Source organism: Serinus canaria, chromosome 2, assembly GCF_022539315.1.
Source record: "Serinus canaria isolate serCan28SL12 chromosome 2, serCan2020, whole genome shotgun sequence".
NCBI lineage: Eukaryota > Metazoa > Chordata > Aves > Passeriformes > Fringillidae > Serinus > Serinus canaria.
Window position 1 is genome coordinate 90,591,090 of NC_066315.1, and position 10,334 is coordinate 90,601,423.

At 41.6% G+C, this 10,334-nt stretch overlaps 2 protein-coding genes across 2 annotated transcripts in view; one reads left to right on the forward strand and one right to left on the reverse strand.

Annotated features, from left to right (window-relative positions):
- Positions 1 to 5,887, forward strand: part of CTNNAL1 (catenin alpha like 1) — a 58,051-nt gene extending 52,164 nt beyond the window's left edge. Inside the window, exons 13-19 of the mRNA XM_030241791.2 lie at positions 951 to 1,001; positions 1,100 to 1,254; positions 2,047 to 2,095; positions 2,876 to 2,932; positions 3,051 to 3,170; positions 4,325 to 4,408; positions 4,508 to 5,887. Of these exons, the coding sequence (XP_030097651.2) occupies positions 951 to 1,001; positions 1,100 to 1,254; positions 2,047 to 2,095; positions 2,876 to 2,932; positions 3,051 to 3,170; positions 4,325 to 4,408; positions 4,508 to 4,669 (678 nt within the window). The 3' untranslated portion in view covers positions 4,670 to 5,887. The remainder of the gene's footprint in view (positions 1 to 950; positions 1,002 to 1,099; positions 1,255 to 2,046; positions 2,096 to 2,875; positions 2,933 to 3,050; positions 3,171 to 4,324; positions 4,409 to 4,507) is intronic.
- ABITRAM (actin binding transcription modulator) lies at positions 5,769 to 9,663 on the reverse strand. Its single transcript, XM_030227519.2, has 6 exons — positions 9,534 to 9,663; positions 9,402 to 9,453; positions 6,983 to 7,112; positions 6,248 to 6,324; positions 6,107 to 6,176; positions 5,769 to 6,038 (listed from the first exon to the last, which is right to left on the reverse strand). The coding sequence occupies exons 1-6, from the start codon at positions 9,595 to 9,597 to the stop codon at positions 5,910 to 5,912; spliced, it is 522 nt and encodes a 173-aa protein (XP_030083379.2). The 5' UTR covers positions 9,598 to 9,663; the 3' UTR covers positions 5,769 to 5,909.
- Between the last annotated feature and the right edge of the window lie 671 nt (positions 9,664 to 10,334).

Below are 10,334 nucleotides of genomic sequence, written 5' to 3' on the forward strand. Positions count from 1 at the left end.
CTGCATGTATTGCTGAACCTAATTTGCCTAAGTACTCCCACAAATGAATAGCAGCAGGTTTTTTTCAGAGTTTTTCAGAATCTCAGACAAGGCTCTCAGTTGGGCCCTGAGATTATCCAGCTTCCTCCTGTGCCTCATACCTCTCCAAGTTATGACACCAACTTTGTACTACTCCTCTGCAGTCCAGTGGTTTTTGAATGTGGACTGTGCTTCCCATGTCTGGTCATTTTGCTGGCTTTCCACAGTGACAGCACCAGCACATGAAATTAAAGCCAAGAACACCAAATAATTATGAAATAAATTATAAATTCCTGCCTAAGTGTGTCATGCAGTTGGCAAGCACTGCCTTACCAGGTAGTCCACTACATCAGTACCACTAATTGTTGTTTAATATGAGCTAATATTTGGCTTGCAGCCAGACTTATATTTTGGATAGCTCATGACTTTAAAAAAAAGAAGGACAAACCCATTAAGAGATCAGTGTCAGTATTTGCTTACAGCTGCTTCTCCAGAGTAACATAGAATAATGGGCTGCCTCCTCACACCGGCATTTGTATGGGTTGTAGCCTTTGTCAGCTTGCTATTAGCCAAATCAGCATCCCTGTTATATCAGTACCATCAGTGATAGAAAAATCAGTGCAGGAGTTAAGACTGTTTAGTCCTGAGTATTTGAGGATTTACAGGGTAAAGGGAAGAGACTGTACTGCATTAGGAAATGGAGCCTGAGAACTGTGGAAGAGGTCTTTTCCTTGCAATTTCAGGGCATCTGCAGCTGCCATTTCAGGACAGACAGATCAGAACAGGTTCTCAGTTTCTGCTAAGAAGTTTGTCTGAACCTCTGGAACTCTCCTGCAGTCTTTCTCTGAATATAGGGCTACTTCTTTAAGATTTGCAAGTAAAATTATTACCAATTCCTTTTATTTAAAAATATTATTTTTTGTTTGAAACAGAAGCATAATGCAAATCTGAAAGCAATAAAGCCAGTCAAACTAGATACTGAGGTAAGATGGCGTCATTTTAGTAAAAAAACTCCTTTCATATTTTTATCTTGTCTGAAAAATGTGGTTTTAACTGCCATAAATATGCTTGCCATTTACAGGAACAGGCAAAAATTGCAAAACTTGGATTAGAATTGCATCTGCTAACATCTGATCTGGACTCTGAGACAGAGAAATGGGAGGATCAGGAGAATGAGATTGTGCAGCATGGACAAGGCATGTCAAGTATGGCCTACTCCATGTATTTATTTACCAGGTAATTACAGCACACATGGCAAATTTTGGTGGGAAAAGGAGCATTAGCAGTGTTTATGAGAAAGAACAAATTTTCATTTTCAGAGCATAATAATTGGGAGTGTTTTAGAAAGGAACTTGATTCTGTCTGTAGGCTTTATAAATTTTTGTAAATTTCTAAACTGTTTTAAAAAACCCTCATTTTAAACCCCACTTTATTTTTAAAGGGCTTAAAGGCTCCATTTGTTTCATTGGAGGGCATCTACTTAAATGTCTCCTGGGTACGGAAAACATTTTAAGAATTATGTTCATAAATACTTTGGAAATTAAGGGAATTAAAGCACAAGTATAAACCTGTAGATGAGATATAACTGTAGATGAGAATTACTGATCCTTGTACTGAAAAGTGTTTATCTGAAACTTGCCTGTGCAATGTCAGCTTTCCTACTTGAAGAATTTGGGTTTGCTTGGGGTTTTTTTTACCAGAGCTGAGAATTTTTTTTTTTTTTTGTTAATTACTAGTCCAATAATACTCACTATGCCAGAGATGTGGATTTCTAGTCTTGTTCACCTTATGAGAACTGAGCCATTTTAATTCCCTAGCAGTGCTGTAGCTACTGAGGTCTTTGTGTAGTACTTTTTAAGTCAGTTCTTGTAGGTAGTTGTGTAAAATACCTTCTAAAAGACTGATATTTACAGTTCACTGGTGTGAACTGTAAAATGTTCAGTGGTGAGACTATTTTGCTTGCTACTTAAAAAATTACAGTCTGCAGTGTATAAATGGCACATCTTCTGCTTTTGTTATTTCTCACAGAGGAGAAGGACTTCTGAAAACTACTCAAGATTTATTTCATCAGGCAGAGGTAATGTATTTTTAACAAAATAAGACATAGACACTCTGAGTGAAGCCAAACAAGAACTTCAGTGTCTGATTCTTTACACATAAGTACATGAATTGACTGGCAGCTGTAGACTTTGAGTAGCCTAACTCTGATACATATTCTGAAAGTGAACTTCCCAGCGTTCCAGTATCAGCTTCAGACAGGAGCATTACATTGATAGATTTCAGCAAGGAGGAGGGATAGCAAACTGGCATTATAGCAAATAGAGTGGACTTCAACGTAGTATTTGTTGTGTCACTCAGCTCAGTCCCTGGTAGTGTTAACAGAGACTAAATCCCAGTCTAAACAGCAGGGTTTTCATGGGAAAGAAAGAAGATGTAAAAACTTGCACAATGCAAACAGAAGGTCCCAAATGAAGGGATGTGGAATGCTACTTTCAGGATCCATGCCTGTGTGTAACAGGAGACTGGTTACCTTTGAAAGGACAATAAACAAAGAGGCCAGGTGTCATCACAAAACATTTGTGAGCTGCCACAGTGCAAAAAGTAATTGGAAGTTGGGGGTTTTGTTATATGTAAAGGGAAAGCCTTTAAACTCTGCTTATCTGTGAGGATGGCAGTTTGTGGTGTAGCTTGTTATTTCAGAAGTCACTGCAAACTGCTGACTTGTGAACTGTAGACGTATACAATTATTACAAGTATTTCCTGCTACCTTTTTACTTAAAAGCACACTATTAAACCAGGAGGGAAAAAGCCTTACTTTCTGTTGTGATTCATTTTGTTACATGCTTTCTTCTTTCAGATTTTTGCCACAGAGGGCACAAAGCTTGCTTCAGCTCTTCATGCTCTTTCTGATCAGGTGACGTATTTTATGACATCAGTGATACTGCTTAGAAGTTGCTTGTGCTGTCTTCTCCCTTAATTTGATTTGGAGTCTTTAACACAGAGTTATTTTGTCTTCCTGGACAATGTACCAGGTACGTGATGATGACAAGCCTTTGCTTCTGTTGGAGGCTGAAAAACTCATCTCTATGTGCAAGCAGCTCCAGGCAACAGCTAAAGCTTCTGCTCAGGGTAAAAGTGCTACATTTACAAAGGTAAGGTAAAAAATTATATATATTTCTCAAAGCAACACCTAACTTGTTTTGAAATAAAGTAATTTGCTAATTTATGTTCCAGTTAAAATATGGAACTAGGTTGCAGTAGTACTGTAATCCACTAGAATTCCATTCAGATAGACAGGAACTGTAATTAAGTGTACCTCAGTGTGGACTTCAGGGATCAAAATTTTAATGAAGGTAATATGTATTTCCACCACTGTAATAATTACTGTTATTACTGTTACTGATGCTTAACATAAATGTAACAAATTCCAAACCCCCAACTCCACTACTGAACACATTTGCCTCTCAGTAGGCAGCGTCTACCCTGGACTGCGCAGATTTTTTTCTGATATTCATATTTGCTATAAATAACTACATAGACAGCTGCCATGAAAGTTTCATCACTGTTAACACAAGAAGCAGATCTGCAAAGATCAGAGGGGATCAGTATCCCTGAGCCAGCAGCGATCAGTGTGAGCAAGACCATTTCCATGCAGCTGGATGTTTGTTTGGACGTGGCTGTGAAAAAGTGTTGCAGTTTTACAGCAGGGCATAACACTGGCTAAAGCATGCAAGCCACTCAGAACCAAACTGAGCACCTTAGGGCTACTGCATGGTTTGTTTTACACCTTCTAAATTAAATGGGAACTCCAGTCTGTTCATACAGTGATGTATCAGTACATAGCAGTAACAGGTCCTCAAATTAATGTCTGAGGGCTCAGACTTGTGACCTGTGCTGAGTGTTAATATTTAAGATAACTTTTAGCGTAACATTGAACTAAGGCTTAGATGATGCATGGCTCTCTAAATCATGCTGGCAAAAGGAAAACCATGAAGAATTGTGATGATTCATGCTTAGATGTTAAGAGTTCGTTTCCTGGAGACTTCTGTTACTGCTTAATATAATATTATTAGTAGTTCATTCTCTTGGGATGTGTCTGTTCAAGTTGTGTTTAACAGAAGGGATGCTCTTGTTTTACATGTACTATACAGAGAAGTCTAAAAAAAGTAGGCAAACGCATTTGATTAGGAGATATTTTAACAGGAAAAATACTACTTAACCCAGCTCAAAACAGATCTCATGCCAAAAACAACTGCCTAACACAAGTTTTGAGTAATAGGTATTACTCTACTATTCTGTTGTTTAGGTTGATGCATGCATTCTGAAAACAAGGAATGTGATGACTCTATTGTGTCAGCTTCTTCCACTTTGCTGCAAATTACAGAGGAAGGTGAGTACTGGCTTAATCTGCACTATTGAAGACTTTTGGGGTTTGTTTGCTTGGGTCGGTTGGTTGTTTTCAAGAAATCTTTCTTCTATACATACACAGAATAAGGCGGGAAATGGTTGTCTTAAGCCTGCTCCACCATGGAAAGACGACAGAATACGAACTGGTACAAATGCACGTACTCCAGAAAGAAGAGCAGAGACGTTTGGCATCAGGTCTTTGGAAAATCATGTAACAAACATGACATTTTTAGAGAGCAAGTAATCATAGCACTGAGAAATGCAGGAATTCCCATTTGAAAATAACACTTGCTGAAGTTTCAATACTGCTTTCATTTGTGGAAAGTCAAGCCAGGTTAATTTGATATAAAACTGTTGACCTTTGTCACATCTAATAGATGTCCCATTACTTAGCCATTAAAACACAAGCTAGTCTCAATGTTCTGTATTTTTATAATGTGAATGCCTTTCCTATGCTTGCTCTTGATACGGATTTTGTAATTAATGCTTCTGAATGTCTTAATGGATGTGTCAACCCAAAGATGCTGCTAATAGACATTTTATGGAAAGACCCCTGTGCTGCATACGCTACATGTAACACTACTGTTGAAGTCTGTAAACTCATCTCTGGCCTATTTCAGTCTGTGTATTTGATAAAGCAGAATCAGGAATATAGTCTGAAAGGCTGTGGCCTGAAGCACTGAAATGTTACCTTAGTTACAAGTTATACCTGCAATGAAGTAGTCCTAGGTAAAAAAAACCCCTCTTTCAGTAGATATACCCCTGAATTTTAATCTTGACAAGATTTATCTCCACAAAAAGTATATTTTTTAAGTGATTAATAGTCTTGACTCAAACCCTTTTTCTTTTACTCTATTTGTAGATGGCAGTTGTTGCTTTCTTTTTAATTAAAACTTACAGAGCAGAATTTGAGTTGCCTGTAGAACCACTGAAGTATTATGCAAACTTGACATTATGCCATTGAAAACTGAAGAAAATAGATACTGATTATTACAAAACTCTGTACAAAGGGCATTATTTTACTTCAGGATACCATGAAAATACAACTTGGTATGAAATACGTATTTTCAAGTTTATCTGCTCTTTGTACACAGGCTTTTTATTTTATTTTCCATTCACCTGTGTCAAACTCCATATTGTATTAGTTTGGCTAAATTACATGATAGCTAAATGCTATGATTTTTTCTATATGTACTATGCTTGCCTTAAGCAGAAGCAAAGCTGATTGTGGAACATAAATAATCTCTAACATGTCATTCTGAGCTTATATAAAAACCTGAACTAAGCTAGAATTCAGAGAAAAAGAAAAATTTTACAAGTTTTTATAGAAATTTTAATGTACAAACTGTTTGAACTGGTTTATTCTTTTATGAATCAAGGAGTTTAGTTCCACTTTTAAAAACTGGCACATACTATAAAACTCACAGTGTACAATAAAAGTCACTTATTTAGTATAAACATAGATGGGAAGTGTAAAATTGATTTCATGAAGCAGAACTGCGTCGTTTCATCAAAACTTCCTCGTACTCCTTCTGCGTCAGAAGTCCCTGAGTTATAGTCTTGCTTTCTTCAAATTTGGGTAGAACCACTGCAATGTACCCCTCAGTTGATGGCTAAAAAGCGAGACTGAAGTTAGCAGTGAAATAAAAGCTGAAAAATAAAGAACAAGAAAGTGTCTTACCTTTTCTTGCAGAAGAGCAGGATTACTAAGAATGTTCTCATTCACTTCAATCAGCCGCCCTCGTATGCAACTGCAAAAGTGTTCAGATTCTGTAGGTGTGTGGGGTATGTCAGGGTAAAAAAGAAATGGGAAAAACTTTACCTGTAAATGGTGTATTCCTCTCCATCTGATGAAGATATCCTGCACAGAGGGGCAAGTTCTGTTAGAAACTGAGCTCCCTGCATTTGGAAAACAAATAAACATGTTTGTAGTTTTAATTACACGGGACTTGTAAAAGTATTACCATCAGCAATGTCTAAAAGGAAGGACGTGTGATAGTTATGGGTCATTCCAAGTTCCAGAGCTGTGCTTCCCTATAGAAGGGAAAATGCCAACTTAGTCACATGCACAAATCAAACAGAAGCTTGTTACAAGCTTACGCATTTAGTCATCATTCTTTTTCAGACTAGCAAACTTGTATTTTGACGAGACTAAAGTCAGAGGAGAGAGGAGAGGAACAGCACCATTGATTTCGATGTAAGCAAGTTCAACTGCCCCTTCAAAAACCCAACATGCTAAACTGGCCCATCTAGTCACCAAATCTTTCACATCTTGTTGGAAATAAATTTTCCTTCTGTACACTACCAGAGAAAATTACTAGAAGCGAGTGTGTTTGAGCAACACTGGAAACCACCAGTGCTGTAGGAGCACTGCAAGACCCTGGCTGGGACAGGCAGACAGGCACCTCTTGAGGAAGTCTAAATTCTTCAAGTGCAGAGGGTTTTTTTAAAGTAAAATACAAAAGTAACCTGCTAGGTTTCTCTTCTAGGAAGGACAGAAAGATCTCAGGCACTGTGAGAGATTAAAATAAAAACTAAGGAAATAAAAAAGCCATACCCTTTTTGACTTCCCAGAGACCTTATTCTGAAGTCTGCTACAGTTTGCACTGATTTGGTAATTAATGTTTTTAATTGTTTTCCCACTTTGAAGAAGAGGGTGGGCTTCTGCCAAGGTGATAACACAGATTCTGAAAAAGAAAGAATTTAATTATTCCACTGTAGTTGTAAGAAGCCACACCTTTGTGCTCTAAGCAAGTCCCACAACCTCCTCTGCCTATCTTGTTTGACACCTGCTGTACCAAACTGAACGAAAATGGCATTCTGACCTAAAGCCACTCCCATGGAAAATGCTTCATTTTGAGATACCAGACTGGACTGTCAAAAGCCCTACACTGCTTACTGAAAAAAAAAAAAAAAAACCAACTGCTTTTATATAAGCCAGTGCTGTTCTCTCTGTTGTACCCCATGAGGGCATGGTTGGTTCATTTCAGCCAGTAGCTGAAGTAGGCATTTGGGTTAAGATAAACAAGTGTACTTGGTGTACTTTTGTCACAATGTAACACAAAGGAGTGTTTCTCAACAGCTAAAGGCCCTTTGTGGTGAACAGCTGAGGAATCCTTCAGTGATCTGGGCCTTAGTTAACTTGCTGCTTGCATTTCATTTTTTCTACTGGAGGGTTATTTCTTACCATAACACTGGATAGTTTGAGATGAGCCCAGCTGAAGAGATTAGGCCTGCCAGGCCTAGAACCATGCTTAATGCACTAGCATGAACTTGCCAGTAAATGAAGAGAGTGGAAGCTATTCTGTTTGAGAGTATAAAACCTACAGCAAGCACCGGAAACAACAGAAGAGTGACTGCAGAGAAAACCAGGGCACAGAACCAGATCTCTCCCTGTGGATCCATCTCCCCACTCTCCTCCTGTGGAGCTCTGGCTGCGCAGCTCCCACAAGAGGGAGCTGGATCCTGGTGAATGCATCCAGCATGTTCTAGCAGCAAAGCTACCTCCCTTCACCCCAGCCTCCTTCTAAGGGGAAGATGACAAATTATCTCTTTGAGCTGTCACCTAATGGAGCTGAGACCTTGCAGAGCTGAGACCTCGCAAAACAAAAAATCAAGAGACAACTTTTCACTGCCTAGAAACAGCAAACTGAGTCACAGCCCCATACGTAATAATGGTAAAATACTTTACAGAACATCTGGCTAAGCTGCTGTGGAATCCAAGGGTCCTGATATTTCAGAATTCAAAGCAGCAGAACAGTCTTCGTGGACAATTGAACAAATCAGTGGGGTTTAAACTATTGTTTATATCAGGGACCTGAGATTAGTAACCTCATATTCAGTATTCAGTACAAATGGAAGGGTGTCCTTCCTTGCTGTTACTGTCACACCTGTTATTTGAAGGTACTCTGGTTTTCCTTTTGAAAGAATGGAGGAAGAACTGCAGGAAACAGTCACAGGGAAGCTCCAGTTCCAAAGGCTGCAGTAAGGTGATGGTTCTGCCCTGTGCCAAGCATACCCTTCCTTTTATTTTGAATTCCTAGAGCAGACAACTCACTGGGAATACAAATGCTGCCTCACCTTCCCTCAACCCACTGGCCCTGGCAATGTTTGTGTGGACAGTAGTTAGGTTCTGTTCTTCCCTATGGGACTGAACAGCCCAGAAATGCTCCTGATGCCCTAACAGGCTGCAGCAGGGAGATGTAAGGTATGGAAGGAGACTCCACATCAGGTACAGCTTAATTTACTCCAAATAACTGGACATCCAGTTACATCCAAGCAGAAGCAAGACACTTTCCTATCTTGCCTTCACCATCCATTAGTGCACAAATGTACAAGGAAAAGCCATTAAGTTTTATCTAGAAAAAGCTGAATGTTTGTTCAAATGGAAGGATTTCTAAATCAAGTTAAACAGACCCCTTCAAAATGTCATTAAGCAAAGGCCTTTTGGAACGTTTCTCTTCTGCTACTGATGATCACAGAATCAATTAGGTTAGAAAAGACCTTTGAGATCGAGTTCAGCCTATGACCAAACACCACCGTGTCAACTAGACCATGGCACTGAGCGCCACGTCCAGTCTTCCCATGAACGCCCCTAGGGACGGTGTATGGGGTCCTTACAGCAGGAGAGGGTGCAAGGGGCAGCACCACGGCCACTGCTGACCAGTATCAGGGCGTGCGGGGGGCCGTCAGGGGGAAGAGGCCAAGCCTCCCTGTGTCTCATTGGAGCAGTAATTAAAGGATGGGGAGGCCGATTTGTCACTCCCACCCTCCCACCTTCCCGGACAGCGCAGGCTCGCCTGGTGCCGTGTCCCAGGCCAAGCCTGCCTATCCCGGCTGCCGCAGCAACCGCCGCTCCCTCCGGGCGCAGGGCGAGGCCCGGCGCTGCGGCAGCGCCCTGGCCGTCCGCAGCCCGCGGCCTGCCGAGCTCCGGCGCCCGGCGGCAGCGCCGGACCCAACTCCCGCCGGCCACTCGCCTGTTGGAGTGCTGCAGCACACAGAAGTCCTCGCACGGCCGCCCCTTCACGTCTGCAAGAAGGGCACAAAGAGAAGTCAGGACCCCGCCGCCACCCTGGCCCGGCCCGGCCCGGCCCAGCCCCCGGCGGTACCTGGCTTGTACCAGCGGGTGAAGTACCGCTCGGCGCCGCCCGGCCCCGCCGCCCCCTCAGCCATGCCCGGCCCGGCGCGGCCCGCCCCGCCGGCGCGCCGCGATGACGGCGGGAGGCGGCCCCGGCCCGGCGCTCTCCCCGCCCCGGCACGGGAAACCCGAAGGAAACACAGTAGTACCCGTTTTTTTTTCTCCAGGCTCTAACATCTTTCGCCGTACCTGCATCACTGCGAAAAACGCTCAGACGCCTGCAGTTTGGTTCAGTGGTTTATTTTCTCTAGCACAGAGCAATACAGTAACAGCTACAGTGACCATATATACACACACCAAAAACGTACTTTAAATTAAAAAAAACCCGACCAACCAACTCACATTCCATTAAAACATCTTTTTGTTTTCTGCTCGTGGAAAACAGACCCAGTTTTTCCACAAGAGATTTTAATTGCACTGGTGTCTCAGTTCAGGCAGCAGGAGAGCCTCTGTGAATTCTACTTCAGCCTCGAATTCACAGCCTGGGCTGTGTTTTATGTAAACACAAAGGAGTTACATTGCCACAGCACACGTGGCATCACATTTAGGCACAAAGGATGCAGAGAAACCGTACCAGCACCTGATCCCCACAGGCCAGGCAGGGGAGAACTTAAGAGAACCTCCACACCTTTGCTCTGACTCCTGCTGCCCAAAGTAAGGAGACGCCTCTTCTGTACAAATACAGGCCAAAACCATTCTATGTTACAGGAAAAAACCCAAAACAAAATTGATTCCGGCATAGTTTACCTGTTCTGTTTACCCGCATCTAGTA